The 25,584-nt window shown below is 43.1% G+C and overlaps 1 protein-coding gene and 1 long non-coding RNA gene across 2 annotated transcripts; both read left to right on the forward strand.

Annotated features, from left to right (window-relative positions):
* Positions 1–8,647: 8,647 nt before the first annotated feature.
* Positions 8,648–16,224, forward strand: LOC132649195 (uncharacterized). Its single transcript, XM_060372432.1, has 4 exons — positions 8,648–8,960; positions 9,360–9,492; positions 14,329–15,400; positions 15,821–16,224. The coding sequence occupies exons 3-4, from the start codon at positions 14,361–14,363 to the stop codon at positions 15,852–15,854; spliced, it is 1,074 nt and encodes a 357-aa protein (XP_060228415.1). The 5' UTR covers positions 8,648–8,960; positions 9,360–9,492; positions 14,329–14,360; the 3' UTR covers positions 15,855–16,224.
* Positions 16,225–17,693: 1,469 nt separating this feature from the next.
* Positions 17,694–20,535, forward strand: LOC132649312 (uncharacterized). Its single transcript, XR_009587744.1, has 3 exons — positions 17,694–17,925; positions 18,296–18,448; positions 20,287–20,535. It is a non-coding gene; the product is annotated as an uncharacterized LOC132649312 (long non-coding RNA).
* Positions 20,536–25,584: the final 5,049 nt, after the last annotated feature.

The raw sequence follows: 25,584 nt of genomic DNA on the forward strand, positions 1-25,584 counted from the left end.
CAAAACAAATAATGACTTGATGTGAAAATAATTGACCATGATTTAGAAAAGGAAGATGCAGAACCTTCATTTTCATTAACCATGTACTTCAGCAGTGAGAGCACAACAATTAAAATTCCTTCATTGCAGGATACACCAAAGCAAATGGACAGACCGGAAGTGTTCTAGATGAGGACTGGAGAATGTATCTTTTTTTTTTATTAATTACACCTTATTCACTTTGTATGCTCCCCGTGGTTCCCTCCCTCCCCCCATCCCAATCCCTCCCTTCCTCCACCCTCTGCATGCATGCCCCTCCCCAAGTCCACTAATAGGGGAGGACTTCTTTTCCTTCTGATCCTAGTCTTATAGGTCTCATCAGGAGTGGCTGTGTTGTCTTCTTCTGTGGCCTGGTAATGCTGCTTCCCCCTCACGGGGAGATAATTAAAGAGCAGGCCAAACAGTTCATGTCAGAGACAGTCCCTGTGGAGAATGTATCTTAAGCTGCTGTAGGCTGAATCACAGAAAATGCTTCAGCATTTTAAGTGTTTCTCTGCCATTTGATAGTCCTCTTTTGAGGATTCTCTGTTTAGCTCTGTACCTCATTTTTTCATTGGATTACTTGGTTTGTTGCTTTTTAACTTCTTGAGTTCTTTATATATTCTGTATATTAGCCCTCTGTCAGATATAGTGTTGGGGAAGATCCTTTCCCAGTCTGTAGGATTCAAGAGGTAATTAGCTCCTCAAGAGCCACAATCAGGGCCAGTGTCAGCATGATTAAGAAGTGCAAAGAATGAAGTTTCTAATAGACATTCAGTATATTGTGTACAGACAAGCAGTTGCATAACACCCTCTGCCCAGTGCCAGCATGAGGTCCCTGCTGTCAGCATTTCATGTGCTCCTGTGGGGGGGGAAAGCAAGCCTAAGCCTCAATTGACAGCACCTGTTTTCCTTCTCTTTACACCCGCTGCTGCATCAAGAGTGTCCAGAAAAACGCCTAGAGATATTTCAAGCTTATGTCACTTACTGCGGCAGTTCTGAAAACTTTATAAAAAGAATGAGCAAATGTCCTTGATGAATACTTGTATAGCTGGATCTTGAGGAAGCACTATTCCTAATTTTCTGAGAAAGCACCAGATTGATTTCTAAAGTGGTTGTACAAGTTTACATTCCCACCAGCAGTGGAGGAGGGTTCCCCTTACTCCACATCCTTTCCAGCATGTATTGTCACTTGAGTTTTTGATCTTAGCCATTCTGATGGGTGTAAGGTGAAATCTCAGGGTTGTTTTGATTTGCATTTCCCTGATGACTAAGGACACTGAGCATTTCTTTAAGTGTTTCTCTGCCATTCAATAGTCCTCTGTTGCGAATTCTCTGTATAGCTCTGTACTACATTTTTTAATTGGATCACTTGATTTGTTCCTTTTTAACTTGTTGAGTTCTTTATATATTCTGGATATTAGCCCTCTGTCAGATACAGGGTTGGTGAAGATCCTTTCCCAGTCTGTCGGCAGTCGTTCTGTTGTGATGACAGTATCCTTTGCTTTACAGAAGCTTTTCAGTTTCATGAGGTCCCAATTTATTGATTGTTGATCTTAGAGCCTATGCTGTTCAGGAAGTTGTCTCCTGTGCCAATAAGTTCAAGACTCTTCCCACAGAGGGTCCCTAAAAGACTCTACCTAGCAAGGTATCAAAGCAGATGCTGAGACTCATAACCAAACTTTGGGCAGAGTACAGGGAATCTTATGAAAGAAGGGGGAAGATAGAAAGACCTGGAGGGGGACAAGAGCTCCATAAGGAGCGCAACAGAACCAAAAAATCTGGGCCCAGGGGGCTTTTCTGAGACTGATACTCCAACCCAGGAACATGCATGGAGATAACCTAGAACCCCAGCACAGATGTAGCCCAGGGCAGCTCGGTCTCCAAGTGGGTTCCCTAGTAATAGGAACAGGGACTGTCTCTGACATGAACTCAGTGGCTGGCTCTTTGCTCACCTCTCCTTGATGGGGGAGCAGCCTTACCAGGTCACAGAGGAAGGCAGTGCACCCAATCCTGATGAGACCTGATAGGCCAGGATCAGATGGAAAGGGAGGAGGACCACACCTTTCAGTGGACTTGGAGAGGGGCATGGGAGGAGATGAGGGAGGAAGGGTGGGAATGGAAGAGGAGGAGGAATGGGGGCTACAGCTGAGATACAAAGTGAATAAACTGTAATTAATTTAAAAAATATTGTTGAAATGTTTTCCCCTTCTATCGGTCTTTTATCTTTAATGTATACTTAGGGCAGAAAGTAAAACTTAAATATAATATGACCATTAACTTAATAATTATATCTACATTAGAATCCAAACATGATGTTGCTGCTTGTTAAAAAAGGCTTTCAAATGATCGAGTTACAAAGTTCTTGTACACAGGCCCATAGAAGTCTTTGTAAGCATACAACAGAGATACCTGTGTATATTTATAGTGACAGTAGTCACAATAGCCAAATTATAGAAATATCCTGGATTAATGTATAAAAAGTTATATATACCTACATATATGTGATTTTTAAAATTATTTGTGTGTGTGTGTGTGTTTCTCTACATGTATGTTTAGGTGCCTTCGGAGGCCAGAAGTAGGCACTGGGTCCTCTGGAGCTGGAGTTACAGGTGATATGAGTCACCTGACATGGGTGCTGGGAACTGAATTTACAAGCATTCTTAACTGCTGAGCCATCTCTACAGCTCTCATATTGGAGTTTTACTCAGCCGTAAAGAAGAATGAAATTGTGTCATCTGTAGTAGAATGGGTACATCATCAGGCTAAACATAACAAGACTAAGAAAAACCTTTATCACATTTTCTCTAGATGTATGTGTGTATATGTGTGTGTGTTTACGATGAAGACAGGACAGTAATTAGAAAAGAGCAAGGGTGACAACTGAAAGTGTAAAGAGAAGAGAATTTAAAGGGTGTGTGATAGTAAAGTACATTATTTATATGTAAAAATAAAATCCATCATTTTATTCAACAAATCTACAATAACAATGAAAACAGATAATTCGTCAAAGCTTTGAACAATTAACAATTGCTAAACAAAGTTATTAATCTCTTTTGAGGAAAACATATATTTGCTTTATTTCTCTACATATTCTGCATTTTATACCGGTTTTTTAATTGCATCAATTAAAAAACATTGCATCATTTTCTGTCACAGGTTTCTCTAGAAGACATGTTTATGACAAGATGTCATTATAAGGCAAAATCAGATGCAGTCTGGGAAGAACATGAAGTTTATTACCTTCTGCCTCTCAGTGCAGATCCCAGTGAAATCAGCAGCTTTAGCTACATGACTCAGGAGGAACTGGAAGAGCTCCTAGAAAAGGGGTGGGCAGGCAAGGCAAATTAGAAGTCACCCCCTGGCTGAGAATCTTTGTGGAGAGTCCCTGTATGCGAGGTAGCCTTATGTAGATGAAGTGACCCAGACACATAGTGTGGGAATCAGGCATCGGCTGTGAGGATGCCCCAGTCCAGTGCTGCTCTCAGGGGCAGACCCACACCCAGATGCAGCTATGCACCTGGACCACAGCAGAAGAAAGGCTCTTGATTTCCATAAATCCATAAATCATTATCTTTAACTCTCAATCTTTTCTTTTTTGTCCCAGGGCCATGTCTCCCAAGGCCCATGTTCCTACACAATAAGCCTCAAAGTTATGTAGCCAAGGGTGATTTTGAATTTCTGATCCTGCCTACTCCCTTGGCCCCTGGATTCCAGACATAACACCACAATGCCTGCTTGGTGCAGGAGACTGAACCGGAGGTGTCATGTGTGCCAGGCAAACATGTGCCTGACAACTACATCCTCATCCTGCGTTTTCTTAATTTTTTTTTCAGTTGCTTCATTTCTTTATTTTTCACTGGCCTCAGTATAAGGAAAGAATGTATTGTTTTCCCCAAATGTAATTTCTAATTTTTTACAGTTTTATTTTAGAAATAGGGGAGCTAAAGAAGAGACGATCCCACACAGGTAGAACTGACATCACTACAGTAGTAACTAAAGTTGCACAACCGGAGGCAACCCTTGTATTTGCGCCAGTCCTCTCAAAGGCCACAGGCTTCGTGTGGGGAAAACCACAAGGACACTAACTCCAGAAAAATCTGTTAGGCACCAAAGTTTGAAAGACTGGAATACCTAGATTACACTTGCTTGTTCTGCTCTGGCTTGCAGCAACTGGTTAACTTGTTTACTGGCAACCCGTCTCCACAGCTACACTCAGTATTTGTACGGAACACAGAGCGACACAGTCACACTCGAAACAATTGGGTAAATGAGTGAGCAATCATTTAAACAAACAATTTTAAAAGGTAGATTATGTCACAGACAGTATTTTTATTTACTCAAAAGGACACTTCAAACTCCAATTTCTAGCTAGCTCTTTTGTTTTACTTAGGGAGGAAGGAGAGAACACCACTCTTGAAAAAAATGATACTTTACATTCTGTTAAATTAAACTCTGTATTTGGAAAGTAGTTTGGCTTGGTTTTGTTTAGCTTTTGTTTGTTTGAGATAGCATTTCATTATGTAGCCAAGATTGGCCTTAGAACTCAAAACCCTCCTTCCTTAACCTCCCAACCTGTCAACCTACCATGCTTGGCTTCTGTAGTATATATATTTTAGGTCTGCCCCTCAACACACACAGGCCACTGATTCACCCTGTATATTAACACATTTTAAATTTCTTGTACGTTCTTCAACACTGAAACCACTTACAGAGGAAAACTGATTTGGCTTATGACTTCAGAGGGTCACAGCCAATCCTTCTGAGGAGGCAAAGCACTGGGATCATGAAGCAGTAGTTTGTTCACGTGGCACAAATAAAATAGAAAAGATCAGAACATGGGGGTGAGGCTCAGGCCAGTGCTGAGGCCATGCCTTCATATGTGAGAATGAAGGAAGACAAAAGAACAACTGAGAGAGTAGGGGAGCTTGTGGTTGAGTTTGGGGAATATGGAGTTCAAGTTCCCACAGAACACTTACCTTGGGACTTCTTTGTCATGAAGATGGTACTCTTTACCCTGGAGCTGCAAGAGTAGGCTATGAGTAGTGTGTGGCACTGGTTCCCAGAGTTGTTTGGTCACAAATAAACCTCAGAACCAAGAATGCCAATGTTATTTTGGTATCACCTTATTAAAGACCACATTCTGGAAAAGCCTGTGCAAGCCACACATCCCTGAACACAAACATAAGTGTGCAAACTCCAGTGACTTTTCTCCTATTTCCCATTCTACTCACACATATTCACAGTGGGGGACAAATTATTTTTCTTAGACTGGCTTTAAATTTTCTTCTCTGCTACCCAATATTATTTGTACACCCATGTTACATGTGTGACATTGTAGATGTGGAGATCAGAGGACAACCTACAGGAGTTGGTTCTCTCCTAACCCTATGGTACTGGGAATCAAACTCAGTTCTTCAGGCTTCATCTTTACCCAGTGAACCATCTTGATCACCCCTGATTCTACTTTTTCATCAACCTTAGAGCCTACAGGAGCCATGGAAGTTTCAGTTGAATATCTATTGGCATTAACAACTCTGATTAAAGGATCCCTGGGTGCAGCAGTCTGGAGGATCCTGGAAATAGGACTAGGTTACAAGACTGGGTAGCCCAACTCTAAGAATAACATCCCCATGGCTGATAGTTATAGCATTGGCTGGCACAATGTTATGTTTGGATGGCACAATGTTATTTCCTCCAGCCATTCCAGACTCCATTACCAATCTTCACATTCCTTTCATTCTTCAGGTCAGAGGAAACAAATAAACTGTATCTAGATATAAAGGCTCAGAAGAGTAGATGTTATATTTCTCCACTAGAACCTTTGTTGTTCCCTTAACCTGAAGTAACCACAGTCAAACTTTCAGCATGCTTTTTGTACTTATAGCTTGGAGGGATTACCTTGATATTTATTTGGAAAAGTAATAGCACAGAAGCACAACTAATGAGTTCAAAGGACATAAAAGAACTAGCTGAACAGGCATGTATGGATAAGTCAAGGATCTCATAATCAAATGCATGCAGTATTCATCTCAGGCTAGGTAAACAGATTAATGAAACAAAACAAAAGGTCCACCTCCTGATCTGTAGATTTCATAAAGGTAAGAAGTGATCCCCAGATGTGGTTGGTTGGTTTTGCAGAGCTGCAGATCAAACCAAGAGTGCCACACAGCACAGCAAGCATCTGCCAACTTCCTGTGTTCCCAGGCTCATGACATCCAGTCACAACAGCCTGATCCCCACTGAGTTTCTTACTGTTGAGACCAGGCTTTCCTTGCTCTAAGTTCTTTCATATTGTACCAAACAATAGTTTTTCGGGAAGTACCTTCAGACAGAGACTCTGTTTTACAGGCAGCCTTCAACTCCAACTAGAAGATGAAAGATGACTGCATTTGGGTGGGTATGTGAACGGCACCACATGCTCTCACCACACAATGGGCACAAACACCCTGAAAGAACCTATTCCCAGGAGTAGAAAAGGTACCTAAGAAATATATTGGGGTGAATCGAGAATGCAGGGGGAAATGGGTATATACTGGAAAGGACATGGAGAAAAAAGAACCCTTCATCATTGATGGTGGGAATATAAACTTGTCCAATCACTTTGGAAATCAATCTGGCGCTTTCTTAGACAATTAGGAATAGCGCTTCCTCAAGATCCAGCTATACCACTCCTAGGCATATATCCAAAAGAGGCTCAAGTACACAACAAAGGCATTTGTTCAACCATGTTCGCAGTGTTGTGCCCGAATCACGATACCCCAAAAGACCACCACCAGGAGCCGAGTCCATTGCAAACCACATGAGGATCTTTTTATCACAAATTAAAAGCTGCAGCTCAGGCTCATACCCCACCACTGCAGAAGCGGTTGGAGCCAAGAGCCCTGTGCTCAGGCTAGTGGGTGATTTAAAGATTCTGGTCCCTCCCAGCATGCCCAAGGCAGGAGCGATTCCTGCCTGGCAAGCATCAAAATGGTCAAAATGCTACGTTTTGAATTGATTGGCTATAGGAAGGTCCCTAAACCATTAATGACCTGGTGTCCCTCCCTAGGGGGATAGGCCAGTTTCCTAGCAACTGTATCTCTGGTGGGTGGGGAAAGAATGCAGTAAGGCTGGTTCTTACCCTCAGGACATTGCTGGACTTCTCCCAGCTAGTTCAGACCTTAAACTTTAATAATAACTGCTGATTTTTAATCTTTTGGTCTCTCAGCAACAGCTTCATTCATAATAGCTAGAACCTGGAAACAACCCAGACGTCTCTCAACAGAGGAATGGGTACAGAAATTGTGGTACGTTTACACAGTGGAATACAACTTAGCAATTAAAAACAAGGAAATCATGAAATTTACAGGCAAATGGTGGGAACTAGAAAAGATCATCCTGAGTGAGATATCCCAGGAACAGAAAGACGCACATGGTATATACTTGCTTATAAGTGGTTACTAGACATATAATATAGGATAAACTTACAAAAATCTGTACACCTAAGGAAGCTGAGCTTGGAGGAGGATCCTGGGTAAAATGATCAATCCACACTCAGAAAGGCAAACAGGACAGATACTTGAAGAAGGAGAAAACAGGAAACAGGACAGGAGTCTACCACAGAGGGCCTCTGAAAGACTCTACCCAGCATTGTATCAAAGCAGATGCTGACCAAACTTTGGGCAGAATGCAGGCAATCTTAGGAAATAAGCTGGAGATAGTAAGACCTGGAGGGGACAGGAGTTCCACAAAGAGAGCAACAGATCCAAAATATCTGTGCACAAGGGTCTTTTCTGAGACTGACACTCCAACCAAGGACCATTCATAGATATAACCTAGAACCCTGCTCAGATGTAGCCCATAGCAGCTCAGTAACCAAGTGGGTGTCTTAGTAAGGGGAACAGGGACTCTCTCTGACATGAACTCAGTGGCTAGCTCTTTGACCACATCCCCAAGATAGGGGAGCAGCTTTGCCAGGCCACAGAGGAGGAGAATGCAGCCAGTTATATTGATTGGTGGATATTTCTGTTCAGGAATGGGTCAGTTTTCCTGCTTAGGGATGGGTTGGGTTTTGTCTAGTCTTTTCACCTAAAATTTCACCTAAAATTTTCACCTAAAATGGACTCGGCATAATCTGGGTGTAGTTCTACTGAGAGGTTATAGATGACAGTTACAGAGGTGGGGGACAGGCAAAGTTGGGAGGCGGGCTGGGCTGTTGGAGCTTCCTCAGGCAGAGGTCTGGTTGCTTTTCTGCCTTGAGAGGTTATAGAGTGTACAAAGTGTCCAAATTTTTCAGAGTTCTCTCTGAAGGCAGTAGACTGAAGCAGGAAAACAGAAAAGGTTGTCACTATCATGGACAGCTCCCATGGCAATGGCAATGGCAGCAGGCATTCTGAAGCAGGAAAGTTGTTAGGTTCCCGTAGGCAGAGGCAGAAAGAGTTGCTGAGTTGCCCACCGGTTTGTGACCTACCTCCACACCCCAGGGCAGGAAGGAGAGGCTGATGGCCCTAAGGCTGGAAGAGGACCTGGCACCAGCCACTTGTTATCGTGCTTTTAACTGGCCTCTAAACATAGCCGATGGGGGCACAGTGGGCAGTTGGGATTCCCAGCTGCTGCGAGGGGAGAGGGGTGGCAGTGGGTCCCCACAACCTTGTGGGGCATCAGGAAGGCCATCCTATGCCTTGAGGTGAACTGGGGCAGCGAAGGCTTGGAATTGCCTCATCTTGGATCTTCTGCTGCAGTAGTCATGGGGCAGCAGGTTGCCTCAGCTCCAGCTTTACAGTAGTGTTTGTTTACTTTTTTTTTCTTGAGACAGGGATTCTTTGTGTAGCCTTGGCTGACCTGGGCTTGCTTTGTAGACCAGGATGACCCCACAAAGATCAGCCTGCCTCTGACTCTCCAAGGGCTACAATTACAGGAATTGTGCAACCATGCTCAGATATCACTGTTCTGTATCCTTGGTAAGTGTTGAATGTGACACCGCTGATTGATTAAATAAAATGAAATGAGCTAATGGCAAGACAAAGCTGTATTATATAAATGCAGATTTATTGGGAGTAGCAAGGGATGGAGGAAGGGGAGCACACTCTGAGGGTGGGGTCTGAGAGAGCAGAAAAGGAAGAAAGGGCAGAAAGGGGCAACAGAACCAAGATTCCTGGATTCTATAGTGAAGGGCCTCATGGAGGGAGGCCTGACACTAGGTGGAGGGCAGGGTATGGCAGATAGGGACTTTAACAATTGCCTGCACTGAGAAGTGGGGGAACCCTTGGATGTGTGGTCTGGCTGGAAGAACTGAAATCTTAGGTGACCTGAGAGATTGTCAACACAGTAAAAACAGATGCCTCACACTTTGCTGCCAGGGCCACCAGCTGAGCCCACCACCATGCTGTGCCTGATCCTCTGCAAGACTGGGCCAAAATAAACTCTGCTTCTCCTACGGTGATTCTTGGCATCGATTTGAGAGGAGCCAGGAGAAAGGACTCAAAAATTATGGTGAGTTTTGGCTAGCTCTGATTGGTCCATGGCACCCTGACCTCACAGAGAGCCATTGTGAGGAATGGAATTAGCCCAACCCTAGAAGGTACTGGCTGAGCCTTGGTCTTGTGTTTATACTGTGGCTACGCTGTTGGCTGGCTGCAGAGCGCTTGGTCTCAAGACGTTGGTCCTGAGAGTTTTATTTTTTATTGTCCATCTTTACAACTGAACATCTCTGATCCCCACTGACCTGAACAGAGTGAGTTTTCTTACTCGTGGGCTGTTTTTCAGACCTGGATTTGACTTAGTGTTTGTTCATTGTTTTAGATTTAGTTTGTGATGTGTTTCAGTTTATTGTTATTAACAACCATTTTTCAGTTACTTATTCATTTATCTTTTATGTTTTGTATGTTGGTATATTTCTTTACCTTAAAACAGTTGTTAGTTTATATTAGCTGTAAAGAATAAGGAATTAGATTTTTTCATGGGGTTGGATCATACCCATGTCCTTTTTAGTTCCCTCTGGCTCCTTCCTCTGGTTATGAATTCCCCTATTTTGTTGAGTATTCCCCTGTCACCATGCCACTCAGGAGACAAAACTGCTCCAGGGAATCTTGAGGGACAGACAGCTCATTTCCACAAAGCCTCACTGTCACAGACAGGCTACCATCCTTTAGATGCTCATACATATAAGTTTAAGAATTGAGCTGGGCATGGTGACACACATCTTTAATCTCAGCACTTGGGGAGGCAGAGGCAGGCAGATCTCTATGAGTTCAAGGCCAGCCTGGACTACAAAGTGAGTCCAGGACAGCTAAGTCAACACAGAAAAAAACCTTTCTTGAAAACAAAAACAAAAACAAAAACAAAAACAAAAACAAAAACAAAAAAGGATTACGTATCATGTGTAGAGATGTGTAGTATTTAGTCACTAGACAATCTGAGGGTCTTAAGCGAAAAGAACCTTGAAGAAAATAGTCAAAAGTCAGGTCTGTAACCGAGGTCACTCCAAAGCTAGCTGAGTCTGTGGTTGCAGACACTCTTGTTAAGATTCAAATGTCCTGTCCTCCACAGGGTTCAAACGTGAGTTCAGATCATCTCAAGTGTCTAAATTCTTGGTCTCTAGTAGGGAGTGCTTTTTGGGAGGCTGTGAACCCCCAGGGCAGTGGAAAGGCAGTAAAAGTAATGAAGTCCTTAGAGGCATGCCAAAGATATGCCAAAGCCATGGATGTATCTGCTTCAAACGATCTTCCTGAGACCCCAGCCATCCCTTCCCTGTCCTCTGAGATCCTGAACAACAGTAAAACCTATGGACCACAGGGTGCTGCTTCTCAGGGATTTAGTCATGTCAGTTAGAAAAGGCATGCTGTGCTTGGAGACCAAAAGCACAGCCGTTGTGAACGGCTGTGATTGGTTCATTCTGTGTGACCTCACAGAAGCCATGTGAGGAGTTGCAGACTCCACTCCCATGAGGCACTAGCTGGAGCTGGTACACTGCAGACAGGCTGTTGCTAGGCTGGCTGCAGAGTTGTTGGACTCAGACATTGGTTCAAGTCAACTTGGATATTAGTGATCTTCTCAAAACAGACACTGTTGCTCAGCTTTGATCTCCAAACAGTGAGTTTGTTTTCTGGTTTGTTGATTTTGAGTTATATTTCTTAATTGGTTCTTGGTTTAAATTGTGCTTTTACTTTACTTTCTTTTTTACCCATATTTCTACTCTTAATTAAGCATAATGATCTGACATTTTCAAATTGAATTTTTCGAGTTTAAAAAATTTTATGAGTGGAGCTGGAGAGATGGCTCAGAGGTTAAGAGCACTGGCACCTCTTCCAGAGGTCCTGAGTTCAATTCCCAGCAAACACATGGTTGTGCACTGCCATCTATGATGAGATCTGGTGTCCTTTTCTGGTGTGCAGCTGTACATGCAGACAGAACATTGTATACATAATAAATTATTAGTATGGAAAAGCTGTAGAAAATAAGAAATTTCATCACCTTGGGCACTCATTACATCTACCTGTTTTGACGAGCTTAAAAGTTGCATCTGTCTTCCATACTTGCTATGTCACATCCAACACCCTGAAAAAAGAAGATAAAAACATATCGTTACAGCCCATTTTGTGACAGCATCACAGTGTCAAGAAGAGCTACCTTCCTTTAGATGACCATCTATTTCAGTTTAAGTTAAAGAAATTGACTATCACAAATATAGAGATGATGCCTGTAGTAGTCAGATTTATTAGAGACCATTAGGGTCCTAATAAAAGGCCATTGATTGCAGATGTGAGGGGAAAGGATTCCCCTACAGAAGTGTTACAGCTCTGCTCTGGCTGCTGCAGGGGAAGGTTTCCTGAACAAAGTGTAACACTTTTACCCTAGCAAAAGCTCTGCTCTTGCAGTGTTACAGCTCTGCTCAGAGAGCTATCCTGGCAATCAGGAGCCAAGGAATACCACAAAGTCCTACCACACAACAAACCTCACACGAGACAAGAATCCTAGGGCTGCCTCTGCTTGGAGGACAAGCATCAGGGAACTGAGCAGAAGGCAGAGTGTATATGCAATTTCTTGAAGCCAGGTGGAGATTGGGTTCAGAGTTTTGCAACCTAACCTAAAATTGCAGGATTATATCACCTATGACCTGATTTTGAAGATCAGGGATTGGTGGGTTTTCTTCACCTTTGTATCCTACAACTGGGGCTACCACAGATTCATTCTGCAACCGTGTCATACCCAGTCATGCTCAAGTCAGCACAGAGATCCTCAGTCTATTCTCTGTCAGCCTGCCACTTACTGTTATTAAAGTCAAAAGTCCTCCTCAAGGTTTGATGAGAATGGTCTCACACATTCTCATGTGTCTGAGTACTTGGTCTCTTGCAAGGGGTGCTTTTGGGAGGTCACAAAACCCCAGAAATGTGAAAACCAGCAGGAGAAATTGGGTGACTGGAGGCAGAAGGGGCCTATCAAGGTCATGTAACCAACTACTTCACCCATTTTCCAAGTCACCAGCTCTTCCAAAGTCCATGCCTCACTGTCCACTGAGAGCCTGACAGGAGGGATACCCTTCATCTGTTAAGTTGCATCTTGTTGGGGATTTGCTCACAGCCATGACAAAGTTGTTCAGGCCCTGGAGCTTAAGAAACAACTTGGTTATCTCATGCTGTTACTGGTCTATTACTTGTTGTGAAATCACAAAAAGTCTTTGCTGTGAGAAGTGTTGGGAATGTGTTCATATGAGGCACTGAAGTGGTCTGGGGTTTGTCTTGATACTGCATGAAAAGTTCTTTTGGATAGAGAGCAGTTGAACTCCAGCTTTGCTCCTGAGAAACTTGGACTTCCCTAATCTCTTTGACCTTGACATTGGGAGAGTCCCTCTTTGTTGGTTTGGGGTTTTGTTCTGTTTTGTTTTTTGTTTTTTCATTTATGCATCCAAAGCATTTGGTGAGGTATGTATTTCTGCTTATGTGTTCATTTTACTTAAATCCATTAAAATTTTGTAATATTTTGCTTTGATTTCATTTTTCCTATTTTAAACCTTGACTGTGTAAAGCAAGGAGTTTCTGTGTGACACTTCTATAGAAGCATAGAGTGGACTGGGATCATTTTCATCTGCTCTGTTATGTTGCAGCTGCCTCTGGCATGTGCCTAAGTGTCTCTGACTTAATAAAAGTTCCATGTACTGACCCATGGCTCTAGTTAGGTCAACCATAACTCTGGAACTGTCATGTTACAGACAACAATCCCTGTGTCTATTTCTATTTCAGAAAAGGACACAATTTTATTCCTTGTGGCTGAGCATGGGCTTCTTCACTTGACCTCCTGATATGAACATTGTTAATTAGCTTCCATGGGCAGTTAACCTAGGATTCCCTAATGAACTGGGAACTTCACTGTGAACATGAAACATCAACTCTGTCATGTACTGTAGAAAGATGTTTGAGCTATTAAGGGATCCAGCAACCTCAGTACACATGGATATTCATTAAGGACACTGGCTTTCTCTCTCTCTCTCTCTCTCTCTCTCTCTCTCTCTCTCTCTCTAACATACACACACAGGGAGAGAGAGAAAGGGAGAGAGAGAGATTTTGCATGTGTGTTGTTATGGTTTCCTCATAACAATATGTGGAAATCCTGGCTTTAAAGCCAATGCTTGTATTTACCTCCTCTTGTCTTTATGGTGAAGAGCACTAGTCTCCATTATACCATAAGACCAGTAGGTAAGATCCATCGTGCAATCTGTTGGTCCTAGACAGTCCTTGATGACAGAGATTGCATTACTTGTTATGTCTTGTGCCTATATTAATCACTTTGCATGCTTTCAACATCCAGAATTGATCATCACACCCAGGGTGTAGCAGCTAGAAAGTATGCAGAATTCATGTTTAATGGTACCTTATCGATTTTGGTGTCTGTCATATGATTCAAGAAATTTCAGAATCATCCATTCTGTAGTGTATGAGTTTGCATCACACCCACACCTCCCCTAGGGCTCCCATGGATCCTACTGCCCTACTTTCTTGTCTCACATTAAAAAATTGGCATCTTTTCCATGGGTGATACAGGTCAAGAGTTTGTCAGATTTGTTGATCCTTTTGAATCTACTACCAACTCCTTTCGAATGTGTCTTTTGGTTTTTGTCTCAACCTCTGAGTGTCCACATATGTCAACTCTGATCCTACTTATACTTTCTCCTACTGACTTGGGGGTTGGGTTGGGTTTTTCTTTTAAATCCCTGACTTCAAGATGCACCATTAATATATTTGAGGTAGCTATAATTTTCATGATCTAGAAACTGAGAGCCATAAGCTTGTCTGCTAGACCTGGTTTTATTTTGTTTTGTTTTTGTACATCTAGCATCTTGTGGGTGATCCCATTCCCCACCTTTAATGGTGGGGGACATGGAGGAAGAATTTCCAGGCATGGATCTCTCTAAGGCAGATCTACCACCAGCATCCAGAGAAACTGGTTCCAGGCTACCCATCTCTACCATTGTGGATGCTATGTGTTACTTATTATCCATGGCCTTAGAAACCTTGGGACTCATAGGAACAAGCAAGCCACATGACACCCAGGCAGAAAACAATATGTGCATCAGGAGAAAAAGTGTTCGTAACATCCTTGGAGAAATCTGGCGTGCTCCAAAGTTCCATTTTATCAAGATTTCTGCAGGTCTTCTTACCCTCCTGCCCACCCTAAGGAGTGACCATGCCTTGTCCATGTTTGTGGCATCTGAGGACAACAAAGTGCAAGATGTAAATGAAGTGAGAAGTAGCAAGAGCTCCTCTAGAGCTTGCTCTCCTGATTTATACAAGGTGCCGGAGATTGACTGGCCAGGGAATTGTGACCAACAGCGCTCTGCTGCACAGGCTGAGAGGAGCAACAGAAATTCAGGAGAGACAGAGAGTACTCTCTCACTTAGTGACAGCTCAGAGGATTACCTGTCCTGCCTGGAGGACACTGCTTCTGATCTGAACTCAGCCTCATGGGATGACGGTGTGGAGGCTGACAATGAGGAGACTGATAGCACCATTATGGTCAGTTCCTCATCCCTTGATGAACCGGGGTTCCTGGAAGACAGCAGCTGCAAACAAATGCCAGGAACACAAGATGAGGCTGAGGTTACCAACAGCATCAGTGTGTCTAATGACATGAATGAAACTGACCTACAGTTGAGTGAGAGAACACACAACACTGTTTACTCCATGGGCTGTGCCAAGAATAGGAACACTGTATATGAAGGAAGCATGGAAATAACGTGTGAGGAGTCAGCATCTGCATCCAGGGAGGACCAGTTCCAGGAGGTGCCCATAGTCTCTAAGAGGAAGCGAAGAAGGGTCTGGAAGGGGGTGAAGAGGCAGATTAGTCACCTGTTTTATGGTTTATTCTGTTGTGTCTCCATCCCAAAGAAAGCAGACACAACCCCCAGGTAAGGGACAACAAGGCATGGAAAATGGAGTCCCAAGGAAGCCTAGCAGGAAAGGCCACCAGCTTATGGTTGTGTATTTCAGCTTTACTTTTCCAAGACCATTGGCCACTGACAAGTTGGCTGCATCCATGTATAGGACATGCACCCTAACATATCTGTGACCCTAGAAGGGCCTTTTCCACTGTGACCCTTTATATGGATTCAGTGGAATTTGAGCCCAAAGCAGACATCACTGGATGCACCTAAGGCAGCAGAGCACAGTAGGGCAGGAGGGAGGATGGAGTTGGGCTTGGGGAAATGAGGAACAAGTTAGAAAGGAATGAATCAGGAATAGTACTGTGGTAGAGCAGGGTAGCTCAGGGTTAAGTCCTGCCTATGTCAAATCACTAACAGAGTCCTTTGCTTGTGTCTCCTTTCTAGGGCTGAAGACCATGCCCTGGTCTGTGGCTTTTAAGCCACAGGTCTCCGGTTGGCCTGGTGTGGCCTAACAGCCACAGGAGGAAGCCTGGCCAGACCGTGATTGAGCTGTGTACCCCAAGACTTGTTGTTACCTGTCTGACACCTCTGTCAACCTGGGCACAAGCTCTCTACGCCTCCTTTCCCTGCAGTGTAAACTCTTAGCTCCCTGCTACTTACATTCATAACAGTCCCAACACTGTGACTAGACAGAGAAGTCATTCTCATGGCCCAGTCACTTGTATGAAGAAACACCTGACCGGCTTCTACAATCCTTATGAAAGAACTTCATATTCCATATGATTTGGAGTCTTCATCTTCATCATCATTTTGATTCTCTTCAATGACAAGATGGATTGAACTGCATGTCCTTGGTAAGCCCAGGAGGTAAAGAGGCACAGAGTGAGGGCAGACAAGAGGGAGAGGGGCATGTGGGACGTGTCAAGAGAGACGGAAAGCAATAGGAGAATGAGGAGGAAAGGGCATGAAAGTGGGCAAAGGAGCAGAGCCTGCACATAGGAAATTGCAGTTCTACTCGGGGACATGTCAAGAGAGATGGAAAGCAGTAGGAGAATGAGGAGGAAAGTGCATGAAGTGGGCAAAGGAGCAGAGCCTGCACATAGGAAATTGCAGTTCTACTCGGGCAGCTGAGAAGAAAAGGATGAGCATGTTCATGGGGACAGGGTCCAAGGATCAGCAGGAGCAAACTTCCTCTAAACAGAATGAAAAGTAGTGGGGGTCAGGGCATAGGTACCCAAAGACTACATCACTCTGGAGGGTTGCAGCTTGTACCTAGCTACAATTTGGATTCTGCCTGAGAAATCTGCTTTTGTCCTAGGGAACTGAGACCCATTGTGCCTTGTAGAGAAGGAAATCCAAAGCCTTCCCAGGAGCCTCTTTCTCTTTCTGCTCTAACATATCTTGGGTTCCTGTGGCAACATCTGTGTCTTTTTCTTCACAGCCTCATCCACCAGGTGCCCATGGTGCTCTTCCCCTGTCTCAGGAGTCCAGGAACTGGTGTCATATTTCTTGTGTGAATGCATGATTCTTTGCTTTTAATTGACTAAAATGACAGGATTTTTTTTTTTTTTTTTTTTTTTTTTTTTGTCTACTGTGAAAAGGTAAGCAGGGCTTTAAAGAGCTGTGGAACATTGCGGCCCCAATAAAGCCAGTATTCTTGGGACTACTGTGTGTTCAGTGCCCACACTTGGGGTCAGGATTAGAAGGAAACAATCATTGTCATGGAGTTACAAAATGTCAGCCAGTGGTACAGTGGATATCCTTGCTCAGTGAGGTGTCTCCACCATCAGGTTAGGGAGGAGGAGAAGGGAGCAGCTCTCAGGAGCCAACTACCCTGCTGACAGGAATTGTAGGGGTCTTATCAGAGGGGATCATTAATATCAGTGGTTCTCAACCTTCCCAATGCTGTGATCCTCTAATACAGTTCCTCATGTTATGGTGACCCAAAACCTTAAAATTATTTTGGTTGCTACGTCATAACTTTAATTTTACTAATGTTATAAATCATAATGTAATACTAAATGGGTAAACTGTAATAAGTAAGTTAAAATTTTTAAAATCTTTCAAATATTTCTGTTTTCTACTGGTCTTAGGCAACCCCTACCAAAGGGCCATTTGACCTCCTAAGAGGTCAAGACCCATGTGTTGAGAGCCCCTGATTTAGATGAAGTAGTTTGAGTTCACTGAGTGTATTTATGTGGTAGAAGATGAATCTCCAAAGCCTGATCATGGCATAATACACCACTAAAATTGCGCTTCTATTTCTCTGCAGAGGCTGCTGGCCTTGGTCACTGGCAGTATAGGCGATTGTGCTGACTTAGCAAATTGAGTGCAGCACACTCCGTCTGCCACAGCGGTAGCCAAGTCAAGTCTCTGTGGCAGCCATCTCTGGCAGCCCTCCTGGCAGTGATGGAGCAGTGGGTCATCACGGTCATCGTGATGAGGGCGTGACACAAAATATTCGTTTTTGGCTTTCATCTACTGAAACAGCCCATTCCTGCTTTGCTCCTAATCCATTGACATGACAAAGCACTGTGGCTGTGACCAAGGTGAGTTATGAATGAAAGCATGCTACTTTGGAGTCCAAAGTTCTACAGGGTAATTGTGCATGACCATCATTGCAGGAACTCCAACAACAGGGAGGCCTGTGTGGCACTGGACTTGTAGCTTGACAGCTTACCTTTGGTTCACAGGCATGAGACACACACAGAGATGACCTGGAGTGGCTTTGTCTTTTGACTCCCTAATGCTTTGTGACTCCTCCAACAGGCCACAACTCCTCCAACACATCCACACCTCCTGGTCTTTCCCAAAAAGTTTCACCAAGGTTGAATCACACTGGATTCTGACTGTTGAAATCCTCACCCTAGCTTGCATTTTCAGAGCAGAAATGACACCCATGTCTGTCTTCCCATGCAGATGTTCCAGAAAACATCCCTTCAGAGTTACAAACCTGTGCATACATGAATATCTTAAGAAGATATGAGACTCTTGTACTCTTTCTATCCTCCTAAAGCTATATCAAATCTGAACACATAAAGAAGCTAAGCAAGAGGGAGGAACCTGGGTAAGGTAAGATGCTCAATCCTCATTCAGAAAGGGAAATATGATAGCCATCAGAAGAGAGAGAAAGCAGAGAACAGGATGGAGCCTATCACAGAGGGCCTCTGAAGGGCTCTACCCTGCAGGGTATCAAAACAGATGCTGAGACTCATAGCCAAACTTTGGGCAGAGTGCAGGGTATCTTTTGTAGAAAGAACTGGAAGGGATATTAGTTCCAAAAGGAGAGCAACAACAACAACAAAAATCTGGGCCAAGGGGTCTTTTCTGAGAGTGATACTCCAACCCAGGAACATTCATGGAGATAACCTAATCAATCAGCTGCACAGATGAAGCCCATGGCAGCTCATTCTCCAAGTGGGTTTCCTAGTAATAGGAAGAGAGACTGTCTCTGACATGAATTCAGTGGCTGGCTCTTTAATCACCTCCCCCTGAGAGGGGCAGCCTGACCAGCCACAGAGGAAGACAGTAGAGCCAGTCCTGATGAGACCTGATAAACTAGCATCAGATGGAAGGGGAGGAGGACTTCCCTAATTAGTGGACTTGTAGAGGGGCATTGGAGGATAGGAGGGTGTGGGGGTAAGTTCAGGAGGGGATGAAGGATGTGGCTACAGCTGGCATACAAAAGAAATAAACTATAATAAAAAAATTTAAAAGGAAAAGAGAGAAAAAAAAGAAACAGCTTTTTTGTGGAGCCGCTCACATACAGGAGCCATGTTTGGCTTCCTGAGCCCACACTGGATGACAGTGACCACCTCCCAAGATCAGAATGGACGAGATAATGAGCCTATATCTCAGAAAAAATAACGAATAACATGTACAGTCCACTCCACAATTCATGTTGAGAGACAGAACATACAAAGCCACCAGTGGTCTGCCTTATGTGACAAAGGAATTTGCATCAACCAGCTCATGCCATGGTCTCTGTGGTGGGATATTTAGTGTTAGCCCCTAACTATCAAAGAAACACTATGTCAATGTAAGCCAAGGTCATGACCCAGTCCAGGGCACAAGGGTGTTTAGAGAGCAGCCTGTCAAGTAGCTGCTTGGGTTGGGAAAGTTTTCTAAGCAAGCAATGAATAATTTTCACAGCTTTGCTCTTAAGGTCTTGAAAGTGGTAAAAATGGCAAAACCTGTGTGACTTAAGAGTCATGATCTATTTTCTGTCATGAAAAGTAGCATGGGTGGGGACAGAGACTTCAGGCTGAGTACCATGGGGTCTTGGAACCTGAGACACATATGTCTGCCCATCCCTCCAGACAAAGGCTGCCCAGGCTGGGGCAATGTGAGAGGAATCTAAACTTGATAATGTTACAAAATCTATTATGGACACCATCCAGCAACAGGGGTCACTTCTAACTACTCTAAGGCACCAAGCATCATCTGGCTTGTGGCCTTTGCTCAGCAAAGGACATGATCATTTCTATGCTGTTTTCAGCCAGCAAATGCACACTTCTGATCTTGACACAAGCCAAGATACTATTTTCTTGGCTAACCTACCTGATTGCCCAGGCTGCTCACCATGCCAGGAAATGGAGAATTACCCTGAAGCTGCCTTAGTTTTCAGACTGTCATGAGTCCTAAAACCTCCACAAAGTGGGATATACCACCACAGAGGCTATGAGATTCTTTTGCTCTGTGGACTAGGATAGGCTCACGGGACATGTCATGAGATAAGAAAGTAGCCATCACACTGTATAAAGGATGGGAAGTAGAGAAATCCATTGATTCTTGTACTATTAGGGCGTGGGATGTGTTTATCAATGCTCAGTAATTTTGGTATTGTCCATCAGCTTTCAAGTGAAAGGCTCCTGTAGAACTGTGGTTTAAATTTAATTTCTGTTCCACAGATGTGTCTGCTGAACAGCAAGCATGGGGCTGGAATATGTGAACAACAGAATCTATTCTCAGCTGCCTCGATTGGACTCCCACAAAACAGGCATTCTTAGCTCTGTGGGAGCCTGTCTCACAGTGACGTGGTGCTTGGACCCTATGGGTTCATTTAGTTGCTTGATGTTCTCACATCAAGACTATTTATGGAACTGGAGCAATGTTCCAGTCTCTCTAGTTGAAACAAGATTCCTCAGGCCTGACATGGAAATCCCTTCATTTTTATTAAAAGTTCACTTGATTTTTTATTGGCATGTCTCTTCTTGAAAGGAGCCTGTGCTACCTAATCCCAAGCGAATAGAAATAGTGTGTCACAACTTCTCTGTCAGGATTCTCTAATCCTGTGTACTCTTCCCCATGGCATATACTTCTTGGTGCTACTCTCCCCCCCTCAAAAAGAAAAAAAAGGAAAAAAATAACTTTGGCAATGACAGTGATAGCTGTTCTTTGTCAGGGTACTTATTGGTAGCTGTTTCTGATGCCCACAAACATTCACGTTTTCAGCACGGCCACAGGTTTACCCAGTTCTTCACTGTTGTTGAGCCTGTGACCAACCATGTTGCAGCATCAGAATCCAGTTTCCTGTCACAGCGATTTTCTTGAGGCTCAGGAGAGTCAGACTGTTGTCCAAAGCTGCAAATGTAAAGAGCTGCTTAGAGTGGCCTTTGCCCTGGTTCCCCATGGCTGCTGGTTCATATCCTTTTCCTTCCTCTTTCTGCTCCCAGGCACTGCTGTTCCCTTCTACAATTACACAAAAGCATCTACATCATATCTCTCCTCTCTCCTCTCTCCTCTCTCCTTTCTCTCTCTCTCTCTCTCTCTCTCTCTCTCTCTCTCTCTCTCGCTATCTTTTTTTGGTTTTCAAGACAGGATTTTATTTTTCACTCTGTAGACCAGGCTGACCTCAAATCCCAAGATCCGCCTGCCTCTCCCTCCTGAGTACTGGGATTTAAGGCATGTACTACCACAGCCAGGCCTCAATTTTTTCCTTCAGGCCTCATTTCCTAACATTTAATAAGTATGTGCATTTCACTGATGTGAGAGAGAGATCCTGAGAGTCTGAGCAGTGTTCTTTCTACATGTAACCACATTGCATTAAGGCCAGCACTGTGCTCTCAGCTTCATGTGCCTGAGATGCAAAGCAGCAGGATGGCACTAAACATCTTCTCAGCACTCCATTAGCTCACAGACATTTTTTGAGCAGCCCCAAACTCTCCAGACACATGCCCAGGTAATAAGAAGCCAGGCAGCACTGACTGAGAATTCATGACAGTGGACTTGGCTATCACAAAACACAATTAGTAATGGAAATCTCCCTGTTTGTTGTTTTGTTTTGTTGGCTTTTTGAGACATGGTTTTTTTGTGTAGCCTTGGCTGTCTTGGACTCACTTCATAGACCAGGCTGGCCTCAAAGTCACAAAGATCTGCCTGCCTCTGCCTTCCAAAGTGCTGGAATTACAGTTTTGTGCCACTGTGCTTGGCATAAAATATGAGCTTATACTTTCTAGTAACATTTATATTATACTCAACTTAGTTATAACCGTGTCCTCTTTCTGTAAGTTGAATTCTCAGCAATCCTTCTACAATATTCTCCTAATTTTGTTCTCACCTATTTTGGAACAATCCCTACCTTATCATACAAAAATCCTGTATTTAAAGCATTTTACTTTTTCTTTTTTAACCAAAAATATACCTCATATCTGTAATCTTTATATCTTTCTTTTTTCATTTGATGACCCCTTTTTTTCCTTATCATCATCATACTTATCAGTTTCAAAAACTCAGAAAATACTTCTTTGTATTAAAATATATTCTAAATTAGAAGCTAGGAAGCTGTATCTGGAGCAGAGAAAACATGTATATTGTACCTTAAATAGCTAACAAGTGTTGACAATTAAAACATATAAAGAGTTCTAAGTTTTCTTAACAAGTTTAACTATTTGTTAAAAACTTAACTCTCACTTTTCATTTGTGCTTTTGCAGCATCCAAAGCAGGATAAGGCTTTGGCATTTCTGCCTGCACTCCTTATAACAGCAGAATCTACATGACAGAAATGAACTATTAGAAGAAAAGGCTACTTCTTGAGCAGGAGCTATTATCTCCCAAAAGTCAGTTTATCTGTCAAGCAATAGGAACTGCGGGGATGAAACAAAATTCATAAAAGGATCCTGTAGATAACATCTTGACAAGACTGTCCAATTACACACACACACACACACACACACACACACAATATCACTCTCATCTATCTGTTTGTATGTCTGTCTGTCTCTATCTATCTATCTATCTATCTATCTATCTATCTATCTATCTATCTCACAGGCACACACATATACACACATTATAGATCAGACTAACCTCAAATTCAAGAGATCTGCCTGACTCTGCCTCCCAAGTGCCAGGATTAAAAGTGTTGCGACACCATGTCCAGGTTCAAGTTTTAACTTTTAAAAGGAAATCAAATAAAATATTAGATAATAGAAAGACCCAGGATTGGCACAATTAATATTAAAAAAACGGCTATATTTTCAAAATTAACCTACATATCTAATGCAATGAAAAACAAAATTCCAATGTAATCTTTTACAGGTCTAGAAAAATCAACCCTAGAATTCATATAGATACACAAAAGACCACAAATATTCCAGGGATCCAAGATGGTGAAAACCAGCACACACCATATCTGAAGGACAGAGAATCTGAAACCCCAAAATTTGTGAATGGAGGGGCAGCTGAAGCCACAACATCAACACTGAGGATTCCTGAGTGAGAAAGGACAACACATGAGCTGGGACCATTTGGATCCAGCACATCCTCAGACTTTTCTGAGGTCTGAGAGTGGCGAATACTCAATGCCCCTACACTTCCCCTTGACAGGTCTCCCTCTTCCCTCCTCAGTGTCTCCTAGCACAGAACTCCCTGCTCAGTATCTGACACAGAGAAGGCAGGCACCCCAGACGTTAGGTGGCAGGCTGCTGGCTGTACAGGCCAAACAGATCTATTGGGCCTCCCAGGTCCACATTTCCCCAGGACCTCCTAGAAGGCATCTGTACTGGCCTCCCATTCTGCTGCTATGACTGGACTTCCAGTGGACTGCTATACCAGACTCCAAGTTCTGCAGCTGCAGCACCACTGAGCTGATGGATCTCCAACACCCGACATTTGCGCAGCAGGCCCAAATCTGAGAGTAGAGAACATGAGGAACCCCTGTGCTTTCCAATTTGACCTGCTAGAGAGTGAGTGTGCCTTCAAGTGAGTGTTTGCAGAGCCCCAGATTCAGGATCTATCTATGCTAGCAGCCATACTTCAGATCCCCACACAGACCCTCACTGCGCTCAACAAAGGGATTATTGGGAAAGAGTCCTCAACATTGAAGTCCCTGTTTTGCGGGTTTACCATTGGAGTCCAGGCGAACAACTCCTGGATCCCAGACAGATCTGAACACCAGAGAAGCAATATGATAGGCCTGAAGACCACTGAGGTATTCAGGGAATCTGCACATCTGTTTTGCACCTGAAAACACTGCTAGCGAACACACACTTACCTGCACCTGCATGCCCCCCCACATCACAGGTATCTACACCCTTGATCACTCTGTCCTTCAAGGCACACTTGCAAGCATATACACAGGCTTCCTTGCCTGCACTCGTGAACTTGTGCTTGCATACCATCCTCCCTTAGGTACAGCTGAAACACCAGTGCACAATCAAACAGTTGATCTCATCTTCCTGAGAATACTTCAGACACCAGAGAAAGATGGACTCAGTGTGTAGTACAGACTCCAGGAACAAACAGTGAAGATTACAGAAAAGCAGATCATGAGAGGTCAGGGTAAGGATACACCCAACAAAAAAAGACATCATGACTTCACCAGCAACCCCACAACCAATGGATATTTCAATTCCTCGGGAACACAGGAAAATGATTTTAAAGCTATGATTATCCAGTTATTAGAGGCACATAAAGAAGAAACAAATCTCTCAGAGAAATAGCCACATAAATGAGGCAAAAAATGAGGAAATGAACAAGGCTCTCAAAGAAATACAGGCAAAAAAATAGAGACACAAGAAAAGGCAGAATTAGTGTCATACAGAGAGCAGTCAAACAAAATAGAAGTCATCATAGAAAGACAGGAATCCACATTCAAACAGATAAAGGAAATGGTGCAAGGCATGAAAACAGAATTAAAATCAATAAAGAAAACACAGACTAGAAAACCCTGGAGCTGGAGAACTTAAGAGAATAGATCAGGAAACACAAAGTGAAGCATCAACAATATAATGCAAGAGATGGAAGAGAAATTCTCAGGTGATGGATGTACACTTGCAGAAATTGATACTTCTTTCAAAAAATAAAATCAGAAAAATTACAAAAACAAAACACCTGAGAAATCTAGGGCGTGAAATCTAAGAATAATAGGAGTAGATGAAAAAGAAGAGTCCAGGCTCCAAGGTCCAGAAAATACTTTCAAGAAAATCATAGAAGAAAATTTTCCCAACTTAAGGAAAGAGATGTCCATGAACATACAAGTGGGCTACAGAACACCAAATAGCCTAGACAAGAAAGGAAACTCCTCTCCTCACATCATAGTCAAAACACTAAATCTACAGAACAAAGAAAAAGTATTAAAAGCAGCAAGGTTTGGAAAAGGCCAAGTAGCATATAAAGGTAAGCCTAGCAGAATCACACCAGACTCCTCAATAGACACCGTGAAAGCCAGAAAGGCTTGGGCAGATGTTATGCACACTTGAAAGGACCACAGATGCCAACCCAGACTACTGTACCAGCAAAGCCCTCAATCAAAATATTCCATGACAAAACTAAACTTAATCAATATCTACAAAGCAACTCAGCCCTACAGAAGATACTAGAAGGAAAACTCCAATCCAATGAAGATAACTACACCCAAGAAAACATAGAATATAGATAACTTGAAAACAAAAAATTAAAACAAGCAATGAAACACAGTAACACCACCAACTCCAAAATAAAAGTAACATTCATTGGTCACTATTATCTATAAACATCAATGGACTCAACTCTGCAATAACAAGACACAGACTAACAGAATGGCTGAAGAAACAGGATCCAACATTCTTCTGCTTCCAAGAAACACTCCTCTGCCGCAAAGATAAACACTACCTCAGAGTAAAGTGCTTGAAAAATGTTTTTCAAGCAAATGGACAGAGAAAACAACCTCAGGTAGTTATCATAATATCTAATAAAATAAACTCTCAACGAAAAGTAATCAAAAATG

Source organism: Meriones unguiculatus, chromosome 19, assembly GCF_030254825.1.
Source record: "Meriones unguiculatus strain TT.TT164.6M chromosome 19, Bangor_MerUng_6.1, whole genome shotgun sequence".
NCBI classification, from domain to species: Eukaryota; Metazoa; Chordata; class Mammalia; order Rodentia; family Muridae; genus Meriones; species Meriones unguiculatus.

Bases quoted from the DNA above. Each gene is read 5' to 3' on its own strand.
- LOC132649195 (XM_060372432.1), top strand. From the start codon at position 14,361: ATGGTGGGGGACATGGAGGAAGAATTTCCAGGCATGGATCTCTCTAAG. The intron at 15,401-15,820 runs GTAAGGGACAAC...TCTCCTTTCTAG, and splicing joins AAAGCAGACACAACCCCCAG to GGCTGAAGACCATGCCCTGG.